Here is a 23845-nt window from a genome sequence, read left to right as displayed (position 1 = left end):
ACAAGATATCACATTATTTCACATTATACAGATATCACATTATTTTTACATACAATTACCCATTTATACAGTTGGGTTTTTACTGGAGCAATCTAGGTAAAGTACCTTGCTCAAGGGTACAACAGCAGTGTCCCCCACTGGGGATTGAACCCACAACCCTCCGGTCAAGAGTCCAGAGCCCTAACCACTACTCCACACTGCTGCCCTATATATATATATATATATATATATATATATATATATATATATATATATATATAAAATATAATAATTTTGATTGAAATTATATATATATATATATATATATATATATATATATATATATATATATATATATATATATATATATATATTGTGGTAACGTGGCGGGCAGTCAAGACTGACTAGCGGCAGGAACAGCAAACACCCACAGACAGAGTTATCGTTCAGCGCCTTGGCGCACTTTTATTCTCACAAAATAAAACAAAACACAGGAACAAAGTAAATATTTGAACCAAAATACTATAAACCCTTTTTACAAACAGAACAAACCAAAAGCCTATCTTCACTTGAAGATACTAACTTCACTGTATTGAAGTCCCTAACTCACATAGGACAGCTAAGCTGTTTCCCTGTCTCAAATCCAGTTTATCAATTATTTTAATCCCTCTGTACTTACGTTCTCCACATTCAACACTCCTGCCACCTCCCTTCTTACACTAAGAACAAAAGGACAGTTTATATAGGACAGCTAATTGCAAACACTAACACCCTATCTACCCAATTAGACAGATGTTTTTCCCTTTTCTGGCTGAATACCATCAGCCCTAAAGGCTTCTGGGAAATGGAGCTTCCCCAGCCACTTCGGCCATGACGCCTATCATGAACTACAAGTTTTTCACCTTAACAGGGGAACATAGAGCTTGTCAGCCTCAGACTGACATACTTATTAGCCCTCACTGCCCCACAATATGTGTGTGTATATATATATATATATATATATATATATATATATATATATATATATATATATATATATATATAATATAATTTTGATTGAGATATTTTCCTGGATACCAATACAAGGGTAATTTAATCCAAAATGGTTCTAGGTAACTGCTCCTCGCAAATATGAGTCTATGAAAGCCAGCCAATTTCTGCAGGATCTTTAGATGAAATCTAGATTTTTTTTATTTATATAGCATTTTTTAATTCCGAAATATAAAGCAACATTTGAAAGAGCTTTGCTTGCAGAAGGTGCATTAATTGAAATAGCTGTCTGATGTGCCCAGTGTATTGAGGACATGCTGCTTCCCAGTGCTCCCAGTCTGCCTAGTCCAAGCTCTCTCTCATTGCTCCCTCCAGCTGTACTGCCTCAGTGTCGGGGGGGAATCTCGTCTCTGTACACAGCGTCGAAGAGAACAATTTCATCCAGAACCTGATCAACAAGAATGATGCCTCAGATGCTTTTACCTGGCTTGGGGGTTCTGACTGATTCAAGGTACACTAACCTCTTTTTATATTGCTTCCCTTACCAAAAATAAACCCACTTTGCCTGACGTGTTCACTTCCAACACTACAATACAATACTAAAAAATCCTACCTTTTTTCATTGTGCTGATTGAATTAAATACGTTGAATCTTGTAGTCAATGGACATACATAAATACTAGCAACTATACAGAAAAACAAAATGCATATTTCTCTGTGTATGCAGCCAAATGTACTGAATTAATAAAATATGGATCTAATCCAAAACTATTCAGGGGTTATGTATTTGAAAAAGCAGACCAAAAATTATTTATCACATGTAAATAGATTAACTGGTTGAATAAATCCAAATTAAATACCAAAAAAATCCTATCTTACTTAGTAAGGCATTTTTAATTCTGCCATTTTGTCAAGGCTTTCAGAGAATGACATGTTGAAAAGTGTAGGAGGAGGACATCTAGCCTTGCTTACTGTCTCCCAGGACACTGATCTACAAATATTTGGGTTTTGTCTACAAAGCAAATGCTTGGCAGCAAACAAGTCTTTATTATCTTAAAAGGAGTTGATATATTGAACCTGACCCAATACTTTAAGTGCAGCACAGAAACCAGGGTCAGCGGATACAATTAAGTGAAGACAGACTTAGGACAGAGGGAGTGTTGAGGGTGTGGAATGGGTTATCTAGCCATGTTGTTGATGTCGAATCATTGGACTCCTTCAACTTGAGAAAGTTCTGAAATCAGTCTGCCACCAGGAACCAGATGAGAACTGATGGGCAGAATGGCCTCCTGTCGTTTGTACATTTTATTGTAGTCTTATATTATTTAACAGCATTTTATCTTCCACCTTTCACCTCTACAGGAGGGGTCATGGTATTGGACCGATGGATCTAAATGGGACTACAACACCTGGAACCAGGGAGAACCCAACAACTTATTTATTGAAAACTGTCTGCATATTAATTTGGGGGGTAATGTATATATATATATATATATATATATATATATATATATATATATATATATATATATATTAATGCTCTATTCAGCATTTCATTCAAACTTGTGTTTCTTCACTACACTTGAAACTTAGAACAAAGAATTCTGTCAGAACCTTCCGTTAGAAAGTTTCTTTGAGTTGTCTGGTATATGGAACCCAAAATGAACAACCGTTCTAAAATATTCTTTAGAACAACCCAAAGGGTATTGAAAGTGGTTCTTTATGAGGCACGTGGCTCAATTTATAAAAGTGTTCTGAAAGGAACCGAATAAAGTCTGTGGTTTAAAACTCACAAGACACTTACTCAGAACAAGAGTTTCGCAAATCCTACCAGCAAGTAACGTGTTTCTGGATGGTGTTATGCAATTAATATGATTACATCCTCTTCTCATGCCTTTGCATTTGACTGGTTCCTAAGTACAGAACTTAGCTGGTTCTGTGTCTTACATACTGGTACTGCAGTGGGGTTTACCCTACAAAGAGATAATACTGGTTGATAAACATTACAATACAATACCCGGACTTTACTGTCCCTGAGATCGTGCTTTGTGCAATGGAGACTGAATTCTTTTTTCTCATTTATTTCAGTTCCTGGAGGTTGGAATGACAAAGCCTGTAATAATTTGTATCCATCTGTCTGTGTGTATAAAAATAATGATCCACGCTGAAACAGAATGTCAGCTTTTTGACAGTTCTGATTGATAAATAAAGTTAAGCAGCATTCATACCCTGTGTTTGTATTTTTAATTATAATTCTGATCATTTATTTTTCACATGGAAGAGAAATATGTTAAAAGATCCTGAAAATATATTTAGAAATAAATCTATAAACAGATTTTGCAATATTCAAAAATAAGTGCTACTAATTTGCTTCCTTCTGTCCATTCATGCTCCTATCAGATATTGTGATATCTGATCATGCACCCCAAGTCTTTTTCCCCTCCAAGAAGGTAACATGACAGCGCACTTGCTGCTTTAACACCCTGCTGCTCTCAGACCAAAAGTGTATTGAGTTCATTTCTTCTGAAACCAATGCCACCCACTCTCCAGTCACCCAAAAGGAAACACCAATAAACACTGTAGTAAGAGATTTACTGAATTAACAGACAACATTTTACAAATAGACCAGCAATATGCCAGCTCCCCACTCAGGATCTTTTCAAACAGTGACCTAATGTTACAAAGTGAATTCAGCCTTCTCTCTTCAAGGTAAGCTCAACAGATTTTGGTTAAACCTCGGCATGCAGTGTATCAGTATGTAGACAAGGCCAGAAAACTGCTGGCACACCAACTCCACCAATCAGCAGCCTCTCATTTTATTATGCAAATTAGCACAAAAACAGGACCGCCCACAGTGGATCAGCTGGAGATTAATGACCAGTTAAAAAAATCAATTCCTCTGTATACACAGCACCTGCTGACCCTTTCCTTATAGACTCCCCAGAATTGGGCATGTTCTGAAAAAAGTAACTTATTACTTTAATACTGCTTGTTTGTGATAAACATTGTAAATGTCAAATAATAACAAATGCCATGAAAATATATGGTATGAGTTAGTTCTGAGACCACCATTGTAACTACGTTTGTGTTTAGAAATGAATAGGTGCGCATATGATTTACAAGGACACAATGTGTTACTAGCGAGTTGCTCAAGTTCATTTTAAAGCTCAGACATTCTTTTAGTTAAAGAAGTGGAAGTGCTTGTTAATATTTTTAAACTGCATTTCGTGTTATCAATATATATGCGAACATCATAGGCGGCGCGTGAGTCTTTCGTTTGGGGAGGCTATTCCACACTTTTCCCCCTGCATTTATTGAACCCAACGATGTACAGTAAGATACACACACACATTGTATATATAATTAAAACTTGCATTACTTTGCAACTAAATCCTGTGTTTTGGACCTTGGTGATACTGCAACAGGACCGTCATAGCCTTGTTTACCTGTGTATCTAGAGTACAGTAAAGCAGGCAGATGAGATTTTCTGCTTTCCTTGCAGACACTTTTTCAGAAGTTCAAAAGACCCCGCTTTCACTGAAAATGGGGTGAAGGACTGGAAAAATCTAAAGAAAAAACTTCAGAAACATTCATAATCTGGCACCACAAACAGTGTTCTGAAATGTGGCATTTGTTCAAACAGTCGAAGGAAGTATGTTCTGACTGTGTCACAGTTATCAAATTCTCACAAAATGGTGGTGCGTGAAAACAGACAGTATGCTACAAAAATATTTTGCCGCAAGTTCTGTAAAATCAGATTTGGATCAAGCTGTTTCTATAGATAACAGCAATTTGAATAAATGTAGAAATTGTGAAGAAGATGTTCCAGGCAAGGGATTGAGCGAAAAGGATTCAGAGTTTTCGTTGGCTGCCTCCTGCAGCGGTATAGGGGAGCTCAGATCGGCGGGAAGAATTGACGTTAAACCAGCCAAGCACTGTCTCCTCCAATGACATTGAAATGAAAGTAAATCCTGTATCTCAGTCCACAGTGTTGATTTTGATATCCCAGCTACCCTAGCGGTCTGGCGGTTGCGCAGTAGGAAAACATAATAACAAAAGAAAGTTTACAAACAAGAGGAGGCCATTCGGCCCATTTTGCTTGTTTGGTTGTTAGTAGCTTATTGATACCAGAATCTCATCAAGCAGCTTCTTGAAGGATCCCAGGGTGTCAGCTTCAACAACATTACTGGGGATTTCGTTCCAGACCATCACAATTCTCTGTGTAAAAAAGTGCCTCCTATTTTTTGTTCTGAATGCCCCTTTATCTAATCTCCATTTGTGACCCCTGGTCCTTGTTTCTTTTTTCAGGTCAAAAAAGTCCCCTGGGTCGACATTGTCAATACCTTTTAGAATTTTGAATACTTGAATCAGATCACCGCATAGTCTTCTTTGTTCATGACTGAATAGATTCAATTCTTTTAGCCTGTCTGCATACGACATGCCTTTTAAACCCGGGGATAATTCTGGTAGCTCTTCTTTGCACTGTTTCTAGAGCAGCGATATCCTTTTTGTAACGAGGTGACCAGAACTGAGCACAATATTCTAGGTGAAAGTCACAATATATCCGAGCAAATTGTTGGCCTTTTTTATAGCTTCCTCACATTGTTTAGATGAAGACATTTCTGAGTCAACATAAACTCCTAGGTCTTTTTCATAGATTCCTTTTTCAATTTCAGTATCTCCCATATGATATTTATAATGCACATTTGTATTGCCTGCGTGCAGTACCTCACACTTTTCTCTATTAAATGTCATTTGCCATGTGTCTGCCCAGTTCTGAATGCTGTCTAGATCATTTTGAATGACCTTTGCTGCTGCAACAGTGTTTGCCACTCCTATTTTTGTGTTGTCTGCAAATTTAACAAGTTTACTTACTATACCAGAATCTAAATCATTAATGTAGATTAGGAATAGCAGAGGACTTAATACGGATCCTTGTGGTACACCACTGGTTAACTCGCTCCATTTTGAGGTTTCTCCTCTAATCAGTACTTTCTGTTTTCTACATGTTAACCACTCCCTAATCCATGTGCATGCATTTCCTTGAATCCCTACTGCGTTCAGTTTGAGAATTAATCTTTTATGCGAGACTTTGTCAAAAGCTTTCTGGAAATCTAAATAAACCATGTCATATGCTTTGCAATTATCCATTGTCGATGTTGCATCCTCAAAAAAATCCAGCAGGTTAGTTAGACATGAGCCCCTTGTCTTTTTTAAAATTTTCATTTGGTTCACACATTTAAAATGTAACATAAATCATTTTCACAGATTACATAAACGATTCAGTGGTCGGCAAATGGTGGGCCAAATCCGGCCTCCTTGGCAGGGCTGCATCAAGGGCGGAGCGAGAGCGGAACTTCATTGTAATATTGCCGCAAGGGGGCTGTCATGGGGGATTCCCCATATGATCTTCATATATAGTAGCAGCGGGGCAAACACAACGAACTGTGCACTGTATACATAATGTTTCCTGTGTTGTCCGCTGATGTGAGTGGGTGTGTGATGTGAGTCTGTTTCACCGGCTAATCACTCTCCCTAGTAGCTTGCCTGCATGTCATTTTCTGCGTGTGTGTATGAATGCGAGTGGATATCATAAGAACATAAGAACATAAGAAAGATTACAAACGAGAGGAGGCCATTCAGCCCATCTTGCTCGTTTGGTTGTTAGTAGCTTATTGATCCCAGAATCTCATCAAGTAGCTTCTTGAAGGATCCCAGGGTGTCAGCTTCAACAACATTAGTGGGAAGTTTGTTCCATACCCTCACAATTCTCTGTGTAAAAAAGTGCCTCCTATTTTCTGTTCTGAATGCCCCTTTATCTAATCTCCATTTGTGACCCCTGGTTCTTGTTTCTTTTTTAAGGTAAAAAAAAGTCCCCTGGGTCGACATTGTCTATACCTTTTAGGATTTTGAATGCTTGAATCAGATCACCGCATAGTCTTCTTTGATCAAGACTGAATAGATTCAATTCTTTTAGCCTGTCTGTATACGACATGCCTTTTAAACCCGGGATAATTCTGGTTGCTCTTATCGATGGGCCAATGGGTGTTGAGTGGGCGGAGTCAGCGTGATATGTATTTGGAATTCACAAGGACACACGATCACAATTGTTATTTTATTCCTTTTTGATTTGTTTTCAACCGACCACAGCTTTTTTTTTTTATTATTATTGATGACCCGGTTGCCGGTGAAACAATTTAATCTGACGGCAGCAGTCATACATAGATTATTAAAATGTGCCGTAAGTGTGTAAGTGGCCCTGCCTGCGACTGGTCATTTGGTCCTTGAAATTTTATTGCCGAACCCTGATTTACATGATCAAGATATTATAACAAAGTTAAGCACATCTGTATTGTACTGTGCATGACTGTTGTACATTGGAAAGAAAAAGGCAATGTTGCGATGTTAGACAAATTTTGTAAAGCAAGTATCCACAAATAACAGGTATAAAGATGGACCAATTGGTTCCAATGTCTGTAGAGTAAATATCCAGTGTGCCTTGACCAAATTGCCCCCATGTGCTGGTATATTGATCTTCTCCACTCCCACAAATCTCAGTGAGTGTGTAGAACATCCATGTCCAGCTTTAATGTAGTGTTTGGCCATAGCATAATCCTGATTACGGGTTCTTATAGCAGCTTTGTATTCTGCAATCCATATTTTTAATGTTCTTTTTGTTTGTCCAATACACACAAGTCCACAGGGGTCCACACACACACACACACACACACACATATATATATATATATATATATATATATATATATTTGATATTTTTTATGTTCATGGTATGACAAAATTGAAGATGTTGAATTTGGGATGGGTACAAGTTTGTTTTGTAATTGATTAAATGTTTTTATTAAAGATAAGGAAAGGATTATTAAGATATTGATTATTTAACTACATCATGATTTACATAAACTTCTTATCAGCTGATTTTGTAAGATATAATAAATGGATCAAATTATCTAAAAACGGACAGATATACAGACCACCACTGTTTAAATATTAAAACCTGACATTTTACTTACTTCAAATACGAAGATACACTGAAAAGACTTACACACCCATGCTTTTACAGATGTTGGTTTTGTAAAATTCCCTAATTTTAATTAAACGATGGTGGTATTAAGTAAGGTTCCTCAGAAGGAACATGTACCGCTCATCTCTGCATCTTTCTCTTCTCTGACATATCTCAAATGTTTCTCCTAAAACCACCACTTGACAAACAAAACAGATATGTTTCAGATGAGACATATTTCACAAACTTGAGTTTTAAAAGAGTCATACATTTGAGCTGCTCATGTAAAGGGACATGTTAAATTAAACTGTTCATATCCACAAAATAATAAAACTGTCCTGAAGCTTTTCATCTTAAAGTGCCTAATTTCAGAAAAGAAAACAAACAAATAGGCTTAAGACAGCTGACTGTCGATCTGTACCTTGAGATATATATATATATATTTATACAAAAAGCGTTGAGACATCAAGCATCAAATTAGCTTTTCATATTTGGATTGGAACATCTTCAGATACATTTTGTGTATAGTCATTCAAAACTGCATACTGCATTTGTCAAAAAAATGCTTCTTCATTTTTGCCAACGCGCGCGTTTCAAATTTCTGTTTGTGATTGGGCTATTTACTGTCATTCGTGAGAGGCTCAACCTTCAACTCTTCTGACTGGACAATGCACACAGCTTTTACACTTTACAGTCCAAACGGACGCGCAACGTGACGTAACACTGAGTGAGAGACGTGAAGTATGGCCTGACAGCGGTAGGGGAAAGGAAAACCATAATTAAAAAAATAGCTATTTGTTTTGGTCACCCTAATTTGTCTAAACGGCAGAAAACTGCTGATGAACCGTCTGAAGACAACAAGATAGCAGCTACCACCGGCAGTCCTGCGCCTGTCAAACAGCAATTTAAATTAGTCAGGATTTGTGGGATTAAATAAAATGGTTTGCTTTGCTTTGAGTACAAAATGTTAGTTAACAAAAATGAACCACCATAAGTACAATTAAGTTATATATAGTTATTTTTATTTATTATCACAATGTGAAATTGAAATCTGATGCACATGTTAAAAGTTCAAGTCCTTTGCTTTGTATTTCCTTTTTTGTTTTTAATCGGAAGTGTTCTAAACTAAATCTTTTTTTTTAACTATTTTGCACAACAGTGTATTTGGCTATTGGATCTAATGTTAAAAAAAAGATTCTTTATTTTTCTAAAATAAAACGTCAATGCACAAATAAGAAATCAGGTTGCCAATTGCACCACTGTGATTACTCCTAAAGTTACCATTTCCATCCCCTCCCGAAAAAAAAATCCTGGCTACGCCACTGATAGCAGTGTTTATTATTTAAAAATAAAAATATACATTTTATGTTTTTCGTAAGTGGGTAGAGAATATGTAAGTGCGCAGTTTATTTCAAACTTTCAAACCTTAATAACATAACCAAAGAATGTTCACTGTTATATTTGTTGTCGTGTGAGACTTTCACTTTTTCAGTCAGTGAAAATATGTGCTAAAAACTGAGTGAATTTGATGTAGCCCTGTTAAAATGGCAAAAAGATAGCTACCTAATGTTATTCACAGCACGAGAGTGTGACAATACCTCCATTTCAAACGCTCAGGTTAGTGCAGGTGCAGCTGTCTGTCGATAAGAGACTTTTGCCTGTAATGTGTTGTTTGCAGCTCTCTTGATTGTGACAATCTGGCGTAGAACTGTTTGTGATGAAAGATCTGCTAATGTTAGAAAGCTAGCGGGTATCCGTGTTGAGTATCTGGTTTCGCTTCGTTAGTTCTTCAAGCCATGAGTCACCAAGGCCTAATCGTCTCATAGTTTTCATTTCAGTGTTTACAGAATAAATGTTGATAAGTGGCCACACCTGAGAGCAGTGTTTGGAAAGTAGTATTTAGTGTCAACATCTTATACCACTACTTCATGCTCCATTTAAATTTATCAATGGCCATTTTCATAACACACCCCTACAGTAAATTGTAACTGGCACAGAATGTAATTAATAAGAGATGTATTTTTTAAACTTAAGACCGCATTTTACACACATTGTACACAGCCATCCAGCCAGCACAGGGACAGGGGTAGCAGGGTTTTCAAAGGGAGAAAGTGGGTCAGTAATTGGTTATAAAACCTCATATAGACCACGGATGGTGGAGCACTCAAAAGAAGAGATACTGAGATTTGAAGATGCCCTCCAGGCAACAGGACAAGCTGAAAAAGGAGAAGGTTAATACCTGTAATAAGGTTATGGGATACATTTCCTGGCCAGACTATTTACTACAGATAGCCATTAGCACGTTTTGGTCTGAGTGCATAGTTCTGGGAGGTGTATGATTTTGAAGTTTAAACATTTTGGAAATTAAAGGAAGTCCAACATCCCTAGTGAAGACATCGGCAGAATCTTCTGTCTGCTTCACTAGACGCTTAAAGGAATGAGCTATTGAAGGGACTGAAGTAATCTGAAGTCTTTAAAAAATCTGAACAGGCTTTGACTATTGGTGTTGCAATGCTTTATTTGCTGGGGTTCCAGGCCATGCCTTATCACATTTGAAGCTTCCGAATGCAGCTGCTAAGGGTTTAATTACAACTAAGAAAGGAGATCATTTAACTCATGTGCTGGCCTTACTGCACTGGCTTCCAATGCATTTCAGAACTGATTTTAAAATCTTACTATTGGCATATAAAGCACTAAATGGTATGGCACTGGATTACCTAAGAGAGATTCTGTCACCATATAAGCCACTGCACACTTTAAAGTTGGCTAACGCTGGCCTTAAATGTAAAATCGAAATGGAGTGGAGAAAGTGTATTTAGTTATAATGCCCCCAGATTGTGGAACTCATTGCCCTGTTCTATTAGAGATGCTGCGTTGATCAATATTTTTAAGTCAAGATTAAAGAGTTAATTGTATAGTTTAGCCTTTTTAACCTGATTTACAACATAATAGTTTTAGCGATTTTATTTGCTCATTTCTGTGTTCATTCTTATTAATTTCGTGTTTTCTTAAATTATTATTATTATTATTATTATTATTATTATTATTATTATTATTATTATTATTATTATTATTATATCATTATTATTATTTACTGTTATTTTTACCACTTCTTTATACTGCATTATTTTGTTCTGTTTGAACCGAAATGTAAAGGGCTTTGAGATACTATGGTATGAAAGGCACTATATAAATAAAATAAATTGAAATTGACAAAGTTAACCCAAGCCGATACTTTAAGCATTGCACAGAAACCAGGACCAGAGGACACATGCTTTCACTATGCTTCATTGCTATGGGAAACTTTTATAAGGCTATCGCACCATTAACTGTGTGAAAATTAATGAAAACATAAACCATTTGTGTACTCTGGGTGGGTGTATTCAATTCGCATGAAAATGTTTTGTCCCAGTGCTCCAAACCTGAACGTAAACAAAGGTTCTTGTTTTTAAACATTTCTAATGTAATAGAAAATAAAACAATAATAAGGATGTTAAACCCAGACTCCTTTGTGCAAACACCACCAGCCACAATGGTTACAGGAGCACATCAACTCTAGGCACAGTCGATGGTATAAAAGAGCTGTGCACTCAGTCAAACACATCATTTCGAAGAGAAGGAAGCAATCTGCAGTTTCTTCAGGTAAGAGCACTCGCATCCCTTCATCTCTCTGTTCATTTCATTCTTTGATTGCTGTGGCGCTACAATGGTGATGCTTCTGTGCTATACTTAGAGACAAGGCAATTAAAAGGGCAAACAATGATTGGGTATATAGTTAAAAATGTAGAGTACAAATCAAAGGAGGTTATGATGGGGTTGTCCAATGCACTGGTGAGACCACACTTAAGAGTACTGTGTCCACCATGATACCAAAAGGACATTGTTGCCATGAACAATAAACAACAACCAGACTAATCCCAGGGCTTAAAGGAATGAGCTATGAAGATTGAGGGGACTGAATTTATTTAAACAAGAACAAAGAATTAGAATTGCTAATATATATTCTAATGTTCATTATTTGAAGTCTTCAAAATCTTTAAAGGAGTTAACACAGTCAACCCTAACCTATACTTTAAGCGCAGCACTGAAACCAGTACCAGAGGACACAGTTGGAAATAGAGATAAACTTGGACACAGATTGACAGCTGGTAGGAGACACATCTTCACACAGAGTGTGGTGAGGGTATGGAATGGGATACCTAGCCATTTTGTTGATGCTGAATCATTGGAATCCTTAAGACCCACCTTGACAATGGGATGAGGAGTCCATTGGTAGAATGGTATTACAGATTGGTCATTTTCATATTTATTTTATAATTTACCAAGGGTACCAGAATAGTATGAACCTATAAACACTACTGGTAATCATCCATAACTATTACGTCATGCAGTTGTGCAGTTGTGCCTGAATAAAGAATACTGAATTTAAATGAAATCCTTTCAAATAGAAGTCTTATTCAATCTTCGATTTCTAGTCTAAATGTTTGTCATTGAATTTTAGTTTCTTCAAAAACACGGCTAACCATATGTGACAGGATGTCAGTGGTGCAGTGTACAACGTGAATGTTCAAACAGTACTCTCAGTGAAAAAACGTGTATTTATTAAAAAGAAGCAAATAATAAATCAGTCGCCCCTATACCAACTATGGTATAGGGGAAGCCAATGCGACGGGTTTCAGTCCCAAACAAAAAGACACTCCAAAACCACAATCCTCTGTGCACGACACTGTGCTCTGTAGGTCCTGGGGAAAGTGGTGCTTGTGTCCGTACTGTGCTTGTGTCGTGAAGGATGGTGCTCAGGGTTTCTGTGCTGGCTCTGGCTGCAGCGCCTGCGTTGCTCACTCCGCCTCTGCAGTAAAATAACACAGCGCACCGGCACGTTAAAATCATTTACTGGTAAACGATAGGAAATGTACAGTATAATCATAGGAAATTCATGGGGAAAATTCAGACTGGTCATGCCAATTTACCATGGTAAACTTATATGACATGACTACTTATTTTCTGGATCTTCCCAGGCTGTGCAGTGACTTGATGCCTCTGGTGTCTCTTTTCCTCTTCCAGGAGCCTGTCATCATGTTTCCAGCAGTGGCCTCAGTTGTGGTTTGCATTGCCCTGGCTCTCAGTGGGGCTGCAGGTAGGCTATTTAAATGATTGGAAAATCTGTCCAAATGTATTACTGAGTTTAAAATGTGAGGAAATAGTTTTGAGCACTGAACCATGTTATGACTCTCCTCCTAGCAGCTGATGAATTAATAGTTCTGACATCAGTATATGGTAAGACACGTACATACCTCCAGTCCTTCTGCAGGGGTCCAGGTGACCCTGTTCCATCAAAGGGTTTAAATGTTGTTCTGAGTTGCTGTTTCATTTTGTTTTGATGCTTAAACATGCAGAGCTAAATGAAACTATTAGACATTGTTTAGGCTGCAGAAAGCTACATTCTCCAGCTGCCCCTGCTTCAAGGTAACACAATACTGCTTCTTGTTTAAAATGGTTTATTATTATTATTATTATTATTATTATTATTATTATTATTATTATTATTATTATTATTATTATTATTATTATTATTTGTTTATTTATTATTTGTTTAAAAGCAGTATTAAAATAAATGCTCTGTATATTTCTTACAAAAAAAAAAATTCCACAAGTACTAATTCTATCCATTTATTGTCATTAGCTGCCAGGCCTGTAAAAGAGATTTAGTCCAGAATAAGGCAGAAACCTTGGGGCAGACTGCCTGGGAAACACACTGGTGAAAGGGTAAGAGCAATCCCTGTCACCGCAACACAGTAACTCACTCTGTGCATTGCTGTCTGTGGTGTTCTGTACTTCACAGCTCAGGGTGACGACAAGAAAGAAGTGGAGAAGAGGGAAGTGTCAATGTGCGCGGGTTCCTGTCTGAAAGGATGGGTCGGTTTCAATGACCGGTGCTACCAGTATGTAAAGGACAAGAAGACATGGGCTGATGCTGAGGTATGATCATTTTTACTATTCATAAACCCAGGAGGTCCTCTCCCAGTTTCATTGCCACCTGATCATGGTGTCGGCCATAGTGCAGGCCTGGTCAAGGCCTTGTCTGCACGTGTCTTGATGTGGGGAGTTTGGGCTCTGGAGGAACTCCATGGTTGCAATGTTTCAATTTGTCACACATTACTAGCACTGAGATAATTCAATTAGGCATGGCAAGGTGGGAGCTGCAGAGTTATGGGTTTCAAATAACAGCACAGGTGACCCTGTATTGAACTTATGTAATATTACTGCTGTATACAACTGGTACCAGAAATTTGTCTCTCTGAAGTCGATGAGCACCCCTTCCTGGTTCACCTGAAATAGAACATCCGGTTCAATGTCGTCTATTTCATAAAGCTACAGGAGACACACCGAGGGTAGAAAAACACACACTTGATGAAGCTGCTAGTCCCGTTGTCACGAAATCCGCGTGGTCAGATTTCTTTACGTACTCTTTTGAATTGCTCAGCATACACTCTTATCTCAGGGGAGACGTTAGGAGGACAGAGATGTTATTACTCCTAGTGGGATATAGTTCGTGCTCTGGACCCGCAGTATATCCAGATGACTAATATAGAACTCAAGAAATTGACAGACTCATGTATTTAAAGTTTTTTACGAATCGGAGTACTATCAGTACTCGTTCGGTTTATTAACGGTTAAATATTGGATAGAGTAGCTACAGGCTACGTCGTATCCCCAGCTGACAGACACACTGGGCAGTCCAGTGTCTTAACAGATATCAACGTTAACACTTTAATACATGTATATATGTGTTAATCAAGGCCGACAAGCAGGCCAAGAACACGTCATCTAAAGTACCCAATGGTCTATTTCAGCACATTCAACAAAACTCTCTCTTATTTCTAAAACATAGCGTGAGTCCCTTATGGCAATACATGCAATACATGTGAGATAAAATAATAATAATAATTGCTTAATGCTTACCCTTTAATATAAATCGTAAAAGGATATGGCTGTCTTCACCAGGCAAATGAAACTGAATTCAATCAGCTCAATTGTGTCGGTTTGCAAAAGATGGACCACCTTGCCCTGTCTGGGATGAGTGTGGTACTCCATTGAAATTACTCTGGAGTTAAATAGGTTTTTCGTCTCATTGGAATACATGGGACACCTCAATTAAATCCAATCATTAATCAGGTGAGACAGCTCTTTATCCCTTTTACAAATAACAGTTTTCAAAAGATCCGGACTAACTTTTCAGAATTAATAGGTGTCATGGACTTCAATAAATTCAAAACTTCACATTTGTTTCAACTCTTATGATCTCATTTCTTTTCTTTCCTCCGAGCCCCTCCTTTATCTGAAAAGTTTAAGTGAACCAAGGTTCCCAGGATCTTGGTTTATAATATAATATAAAAACACTACTGCATGCAAAACACTATTTTTATATGTGTTATATATGAGAGATGTTCTTAATATGTGACATCATCTTCTAATTGATTATATTATGCTAAATTAAAGGTATGTGTTTCTTTTAACTTCATATTGTTTCATCATTTTGTTAATGAGTCAGTTTTGATTCCATATACCATTGTCTAACAGAGTATTTGACAAAAGTTTGTCTCATACAATATTCAAGTCATTTAGTTTCACTAAGTTTAAGTGGTAATAGTTTTCATTACAATTATTTATCCATTAAGAGATGCACTGACCAGGCTCTGACCTGTACCTCTCTGGGAATATGTTACTGCTAGCAGTTTCCACAGTCTCTTGTTTTTTCCAAGGTCAGAGTCTGTGCAAACACTTTTTAGATTTATGACCTATAAAGGTCTGTTAAGCCATAATTTTTGCATATTATTTCAAGATATATTCTTATCTGTGCTAAACCACTAATTCCATAAACCTTACCACCCTATTTCTATGAGGCTTGCAGCTCTGCTGAAGTGGAACCCAAGGACATTCCTTCTTTCTAGATAAGAAGAGAGGCCCTGGTTTCACTGTAGCAGTTTCAAATCACCACATTATAAGGAATCCATCTACCATCATTAGACAATAGTATAATGGATTAATAACAAGGTACATTATAGTATATTATTACAAACTTAACACAAAAACATAACACAACACCTTTTAACTTCTATAATTCAATGGATATCATAATGTCTAGAGGTCTTATTGTTCAATAGAATGAGAAATAAACTTGTACCATTTTCCCATTTAAGTAAATCGAATACTGCTCCAGGTTTTAATCTTCTTATCACTACAGCAAAGTCGTGAACAAGCAATAATACTTGTCAGTTTTAAATAATATGTTTTCTCATTATAGCAGATACTTAAAACATATTATTAATCTTATGAAATAAGTGTTATGAACTATAAACAGTTTCAATTAGCACTGAACCCGTTTCATTATAAGATAATCTTTCAATTAATTTACCTCTGTTTATTAATTGCTATAATATTATTTTGGTGAATCCCATTTAGGATTTAAATCCAAATATAGGCCAGTATGACCCTTCTTCTTTGTTCATACAAAATCCAGCCGAGACAGGATTTTTTCTCAAGACCTCTGGATTGTTAGTTAATCTTTTGGTCATAAAGAGTCTCATCTTGTGTCTTATCTTGTGTTTTTCTTGACATAAATTTGTAAATTAACGTTCACTTTTAGCTGGAATAGTGCTTCTTATCAAGCGTCATGCTTTCTGAAGATTAGATATACTAGTGGTAAATCGTTCATTATATATATATTTAAAAATTCTCAGATTACTAAATGTTCAATTAGAACCATATGTAGACTGACCTATTTCATGGAGCAAGAGAGCCATCTACTGGTGGTACAAGGATACTCTTTCTTTATCCTTCCTAATATCTTTGACACTTCATTTTATAATACATTCCATATTTGAAATTGCCTAGTCCATGTCCTGCACATCCATATGTTCCCAGCAGGATTCAGCTTCTGTACCAGGTTTCGCTCTTAGTTGTTTCCACAAGAAGTCCCTTGATCCAATGTTTCTCCATCACAGGTGTGGATTTCCATGGCCTGACTTCATTCCTATAAGATACTTGGACACGTTTAGCTGAAAATATTATTTCTTTATATTTCCTTTTGTTCGCACAGAGTCACTTTGCGAGGTACGCCTTCCATCCAGAACACTGAAGGAGGCCAAAACTCACTGTTATTCATATTTTCTGGTATCCAATTACTGTTCTGCCTCACATCATCAGTTGGCAGACACAATACAACTGAATCTGATTCAATTGATGAACCAACAGCTGTAGCTACCGAGATCCTCCATGTCAAAGGAGTCAATATTTTACTATATGGAATAACTAGTTCAGCGTCACCTGCGACACTGTTACCATGGCGAATACTCAGATTAGACAAGCTTTTTCCTGGATACCAATACAAGGGTAATTTAATCCAAAATCATTCTAGGTAACTGCTCCTCGCAAATATGAGTCTATGAAAGCCAGCCAATTTTTGCAGGATCTTTAGATGAAATCTAGATTTTTTTTATTTATATAGCATTTTTTAATTCAGAAATATAAAGCAGCATTTGAAAGAGCTTTGCTTGCAGAAGGTGCATTAATTGAAACAGCTGTCTGATGTGCCCAGTGTATTGAGGACATGCTGCTTCCCAGTGCTCCTAGTCTGCCTAGTCCAAGCTGTCTCTCATTGCTCCCTCCAGCTGTACTGCCTCAGTATCGGGGGGAATCTCGCCTCCGTACACAGCGTCGAAGAGAACAATTTCATCCAGAACCTGATCAACAAGAATGATGCCTCAGATGCTTTTACCTGGCTTGGGGGTTCTGACTGCTTCAAGGTACATTAACCTCTTTTTATATGGCTTCCCTTACCAAAAATAAACCCACTTTGTTGAATGTGTTGTGGATATCCTCTGTCGTGTTGTGGGTCTGTGTATGACTGTTTTGATGGGATGTTTGTTATTTTTGTATTCAGTCACCAGTAGGAGTGTGCTGACATTTAACCCTCATAAGGACATGTCGGAAAACTGACTTTCCTGGTAACCTGGGGTCCAAGCAGACCCCAGCAATAAGACAACATATAACTAACAACTGAAGTAAATGAATGACAATGTGGATATGAACACTTTATTTTATTTTTCCTTTACTTCTAGCCGTCATTTGGTTTGCTGTAGTTTTGCTTAGGAACGTCTGTTCAGGACATACGATACATCACTGGAAAGCTCCAAATCTGTACTTTCAAACAAGCCTAGCTATTATGGTGCCTAAGATATTAGGTCAGGCCCGCCGATACACTACTAACCCCAAACCTAAAACAATTTTGGGAAATTCAACCAGGCTACCTGGACTCAGGGCCACCGAGAGCCGTCATGGGCCCCGGGGAAGGATTGGTATGTCCCGCTGCCACCCCTCCCCCATTGTACTACATTCATCAGACTTTGTAGTATACTGTAGTCTAAACCAAGCTTCTAAACCAAGCAAAGATACTTGCAAGCTTAGCAGTGTCTGAGGAAGATCATTTCAACCGATACAGTATTTTGGTAATGGGTTTGAAGGAAACTGTCAATGATGCCTAGAAGTTTCAATATCTCAATGTTATTTACAGTATTCAAATTTTTTTTTTAGGTAAGTGAATAAATATTTTTTTTGTACAAACTCCATGTGTAATAGTCATTAATCGGAAGCTTACTTAACATCAAATAACATACGTTTTTAGCATAAACTACATTTTAATGGTGTTGCTATACACTATTTTATTTATCCCGTGCCAAAAATAAACCACTCATCTCTGCTCTTAACCAATAGCCTGTATTGGTAAATATATTTGTATTTTAAGCAATATAACCGATCATTCTCTAATTGTGTTTACCACCAGCTGAAGAAAGTACTTTATTTATTTTACACGATACCATTTTTCTAACAAACTGCTGCACCACGTTGTTTTGAGCAAATTATAGATCTTAATAGAATAATTCATACTGTGGTATATATTGTGCAACTTTAGGGTTCTTTTAAAGTTTTTAAAACTCTTACATAAAATACATAAAATTGCTATGCCTTTTTTTCAGCTTTTTGGTGTAGTAAAATATGAAATGCGAAAGTTCAAATCATTGTGTGAAAGGAAGTGTTTGACAAGCGCCTGGATACACAATCATTACACAACAGAAGCACATCGGCTTGGTGTGCAGTACGGGAGTTTTTCTTTTTAATGTGGTGGTGGGAATGCAAAGGGTCTTGAGCAGGGCTAGTTGTTTTAAAATACTTTATATATTTAAAAAAAAAAAAAAGTTCCCCCTTCATCAGGGCCCCCCTTCGAGGCGTTGGGCCCCCTTCGAGGCGGGCCCCGGGGAAATTTCCCCGTCCTCCCCGTCATCTCGGTGGGCCTGCCTGGACTAGAATTATCCTTTGCATGGTGTAACAGGACAACTACATCAAAGGAAACAAAAATCAAGTCGCTATTTGTTGGCAGGTATAAAAAAAAAAATGAAAGCACACCTATTGATTAACGTGTTGATTTCAAAACAAGAAAAGCTGCCCTTCCCTCACCTTTACAACTGAGTACCAACAAATGGTAACTAACTTCCGCATTGAGTTTTAAAAGCTGACTGAAAGTGAATTTTCCTCTCATCCGGGGCGCAGACATTTTTACTGCCATACCGAGGCCATAAACACACAATCAAAATATGCTGTAAAACTAGCAAATGCAACTGATTCGTCACGTAAACGTGACCTCTCATTAAACCTAACTCAAGCTACTGCTGTGGAATCTGTGGAAACTGGGATATGTATTCCTTTGTCGAGTTTAATCAGAGATAACAGGAGTGATGACACATCTCTCAGGAAATTAAGTAAAGTGAAGAAAATAAATGTATTTCAAAAGGATAAAAGGCAGGCAAATAATCGCTAATAATATATACACGACTTTTAGTCTGTTTGATCATGACAGGTTCAATTTTAAAAAACTCTCAGACTGTTATTGATTGATACTCAATAATTGTATAAACAAGTCATCAATACAGGTCTGTAGGTACCTACAACAGGACTAATGCCTGTTGTGTTCACTTCCAACACTCTACAATACAATACTAAAAAATCCTACCTTTTTCACTGTGCTGATTGAATAAAATAAATGTAATCTTGTAATTAATGAACATACATAAATACTGGCAACTATACAGAAAAACTAAATGCATATTTCTCTGTGTATGCAGCCAAATATACTGTGTTCTAAAATTAATAAAATATGGATCTAATCTCAAAGTATTCAAGGGTTATTTTACTTGAAAAAGCAAACCAAAAATTATTTAACACATGTAAATAGATTAACTGGTTGAATAAATCCAAATTAAATACCAAAAAAATCCTATCTTACTTAGTAAGGCATTTTTAATTCTGCCATTTTGTCAAGGCTTTCAGAGAATGACATGTTGAAAAGTGTAGGAGGAGGACATCTAGCCTTGCTTACTGTCTCCCAGGACACTGATCTACAAATATTTGGATTTTGTCTACAAAGCAAATGTTTGGCAGCAAACAAGTCTTTATTATCTTAAAAGAATTGATATATTGAACCTGACCCAATACTTTAAGTGCAGCACAGAAACCAGGGTCAGCGGATACAATTAACTGAAGACAGACTTAGGACAGGGAGTGTTGAGGGTATGGAATGGGTTATCTAGCCATGTTGTTGATGTCGAATCATTGGACTCCTTCAACTTGAGAAAGTTCTGAGATCAGTCTGCCACCAGGAACCAGATGAGAACTGATGGGCAGAATGGCCTCCTGTCGTTTGTACATTTTATTGTAGTCTTATATTATTTAACAGCATTTTATCTTCCACCTTTCACCTCTACAGGAGGGGTCATGGTATTGGACCGATGGATCTAAATGGGACTACAACAACTGGAACAAGGGAGAACCCAACAACTTATTTATTGAAAACTGTCTGCATATTCATTTTGGGGGTAATATAAATATTTCTATATATTTTAATGGTTTACTCAGCATTTCAAACTTGTGTTTCTTCGCTACAGCTGAAACTTAGAACAAAGAATTCTGTTAGAACCTTCCGTTAGAAAGTTTCTTTGACTTGTCTCGTGTATGGAACCCACAACGAAGGACCGTTCTTTTGTTCTTTAGAACAACCCAAAGGGTATTGAAAGTGGTTCTTTATGAGACACGTGGCCCAGTTCAGCAAAGGCAAAAGTTTTGAAAGGAACCGAATAAAGTCTGTGGTTTAACTTGCAAGACACAAGCAGTCTTTGGTAGAAGCAAATACAGTCGAAATGCAAACAAATTCATGTTGCGTTTAATTATGACACGTTTAAGGAGCACATATTGAAACGGTGTCTTTTGAAGTCTGGTTAAACCTTTTTGATTACTGCAGTGGGGTTTACCCTACAAAGAGATCATACTGGTTGATATACATTACAATATCCAGACTATACTGTCCCTGAGATAGTGCTTTGTGCGACAGAGACTGAATTCTTTTTTCTCATTTCTTTCAGTTCCTGGAGGTTGGAATGACAAAGCCTGTAATAATTTGTATCCATCTGTCTGTATGTATAAATATAATGATCCACGCTGAAACAGAATGTCAGCTTTTTGACAGTTCTGATTGATAAATAAAATTAAGCAGCATTCATACCGTGTTTGTATTTTTTATTATAATTAAATAATTTCTGATCATTTATTTTTCACATGAAACACATATGTTTAAAACATATCCTGCATAGAAACATATTTTGCAATATTCAAAAATAATTGCTACTAAATTGCTTCCTTTTGTCCATTCGTGCTCCTATCAGAGTATTGTGATATCTGATCATGCACCCCAAGTCTTGGAGCCCCCCCCCCCCAACATCACAGCGCTCTTGGTGCTCTCAGACAAAAAAGGTGCTACAGACATCCCCACTATAGATCCAGATTCAAAGGCCAGTTTAGAGGAACCTCTAACCTTAGGAGAAATAACTCCATCAATTAGTTCTATGCAGAGCGGTAAGTCATCTGACCTAGATGGGTTCCCCATAGAGTTTCCAAACTGTCTCCACTTCTGAATTCTATGTTTTCAGACTCTCTGGCAGGCGCTACAAAAAGCCTGTGTAACATTACTATTAAAAAAGAAGAAATACCCCCTGGACTGTGGTTCATATCTTCCTATTTCCATCCTAAATGTGGATGTCAAGATTCTTGCCAAGGCCCTTGCCCATCGCCTTGAATAAGTTATTCCTCCTATAATCTCATGTGATCAGGTTTTATACAGGGAAGACACTAATTTTTTTTAGGGTTTTCAGTATTATTTACACATCTTCCCCTTCTCCAGTCCCAGAGGTCTTTGTCTCTCTTGATGCAGAGAATGCCTTTAAACATGCTGAGTGGGACTACTGTAACTTTTTCTACACTCAGGTTTGATTTTGTTATTCCAGTTAATCCCACAGCAGTTCATATGTCCTTTAATAACTTTCAGTTCAAAATTGCTCATGAGAGCTTTACCTGTTAGGGGATTTCAGTCTACCACGCCTTTAAAAAACTCTTTAAGACTAACTTTATTTATCGGTTTTTATCAGCTTACTAAACTTGACTTGATTTGTTAGTCCACACTGCCTCTCCTGCTGATGGGTCAATTCTATCAAAATGAATATACTTCCAAAATGTCTTTACCTTTTTCAGTGTATCCCAGTTTTTATTTCCAAAGCTTTTTTTAATTACTTTAGATTGCATTATTTCCCCATTTATAAGAGCCCTAGAATCCGGAGAGATTATCTTCAGACACTTAGGCCAAGCAGAGGTCGGACCACACAGGCTGCTTTGTAGCCTGTGTGGTCCAGACCACTCTACGGTACACACAACACTGTACCATAGTTTTGCCCGAGTGGTCCGGACCACCATGCAGTACACAGGACAGTGTATGGTAACTGCTCAAGTGGTCCACATTAAAATGCTGATTTACATTTTTTGCTTTCTCTTTTACTGTTTTCTAACTGCTCATATGCTTATCTCACGTATATGCCTGTATGCGCCTATTTGCACAGTTATACAGTAAACTCTGGCAGTTTACCTAGAAAACAAATACAGTATTCATCTCCCATGAAAATTACATCTGATGAGAAATGTTTTCAATGGGCTCATCCAGTTGATATTTCCTGTATCCCAGGCTATTACTTTGCTATTTGCTTAGTTGCTGTGACGTTATAGATGTTATAAGCGGAACACTTTTACTGACAAGTTCCTAGAACACATCATAAACACTTGAACATGATTATTAGTAAAACGTACCTTTCTCTGTTGCTTTCTGTAACATCTGCTACCATTAATTTTGAATTTCAAGAAATGCAAATTATCTCAATAACTTGGAAGAGGCTGTTGTTATGACTTTTTTTCGGCAGAACAATTTTAAACCATAGTAGCATTGCAGTGTCACAAGTGACGCTGAATCAGCTAGGCTGGTCAGTAAAATATTGACTCCTTTTGCATGGAGGATCTCAGTAGCTACAGCTGTTGGTTCATCAATTGAATCAGATTCAGTTGTATTGTGTCTGCCAACTGATGATGTGAGGCAGAACAGTAATTGGATACCAGAAAATATGAATAACAGTGAGTTTTGGCCTCCTTCAGTGTTCTGGATGGAAGGCGTACCTCGCAAAGTGACTCTGTGCGAACAGAAGGGAATGTATAGTAACAATGTATACAGATCCAGAACTATTGTACATGGTGCAGAATTAACCCTGACACACAAATTGAAACATAATCCTCTTGTTATGTGTGCATGTAATATGTGCCAAAGCAAGTCATCAGTGACTGGGCCCAAACTTTGTCCAGCCTGTAGTCATTTAGCTAAACACTGTAGAATCTTGTTTGAATGTAATGATTCTGAAGGAATTTCTTTCTCTCG

The 23845-nt window shown here is 37.2% G+C and overlaps 2 protein-coding genes across 2 annotated transcripts; both read left to right on the top strand.

The window, feature by feature from the left end:
• The first annotated feature begins 849 nt into the window (after positions 1-849).
• LOC117400075 (lectin-like) lies at positions 850-3181 on the top strand. Its single transcript, XM_059023439.1, is given in 4 exon segments — positions 850-872; positions 1345-1480; positions 2331-2439; positions 3057-3181. Coding segments are annotated over 4 exon segments (348 nt in total). The 3' UTR covers positions 3137-3181.
• An 8344-nt stretch (positions 3182-11525) lies between these two features.
• On the top strand, positions 11526-21598 carry LOC117400074 (lectin-like). Its single transcript, XM_033999516.3, has 6 exons — positions 11526-11631; positions 13054-13126; positions 13832-13968; positions 17661-17795; positions 20810-20918; positions 21462-21598. The coding sequence occupies exons 2-6, from the start codon at positions 13066-13068 to the stop codon at positions 21539-21541; spliced, it is 522 nt and encodes a 173-aa protein (XP_033855407.2). The 5' UTR covers positions 11526-11631; positions 13054-13065; the 3' UTR covers positions 21542-21598.
• Positions 21599-23845: the final 2247 nt, after the last annotated feature.

This window comes from Acipenser ruthenus, chromosome 4 (genome assembly GCF_902713425.1).
Source record: "Acipenser ruthenus chromosome 4, fAciRut3.2 maternal haplotype, whole genome shotgun sequence".
NCBI lineage: Eukaryota > Metazoa > Chordata > Actinopteri > Acipenseriformes > Acipenseridae > Acipenser > Acipenser ruthenus.
This window is presented reverse-complemented; position numbering and strand designations above follow the sequence as displayed.

Coding starts and splice junctions, on each gene's coding strand:
- LOC117400074 (XM_033999516.3), top strand. CDS start 13,066: ATGTTTCCAGCAGTGGCCTCAGTTGTGGTTTGCATTGCCCTGGCTCTC. Junction 13,969..17,660: donor AGACATGGGCTGATGCTGAG/GTATGATCATTT, acceptor TGCTCCCTCCAG/CTGTACTGCCTCAGTATCGG. Junction 20,919..21,461: donor TCTGCATATTCATTTTGGGG/GTAATATAAATA, acceptor CATTTCTTTCAG/TTCCTGGAGGTTGGAATGAC.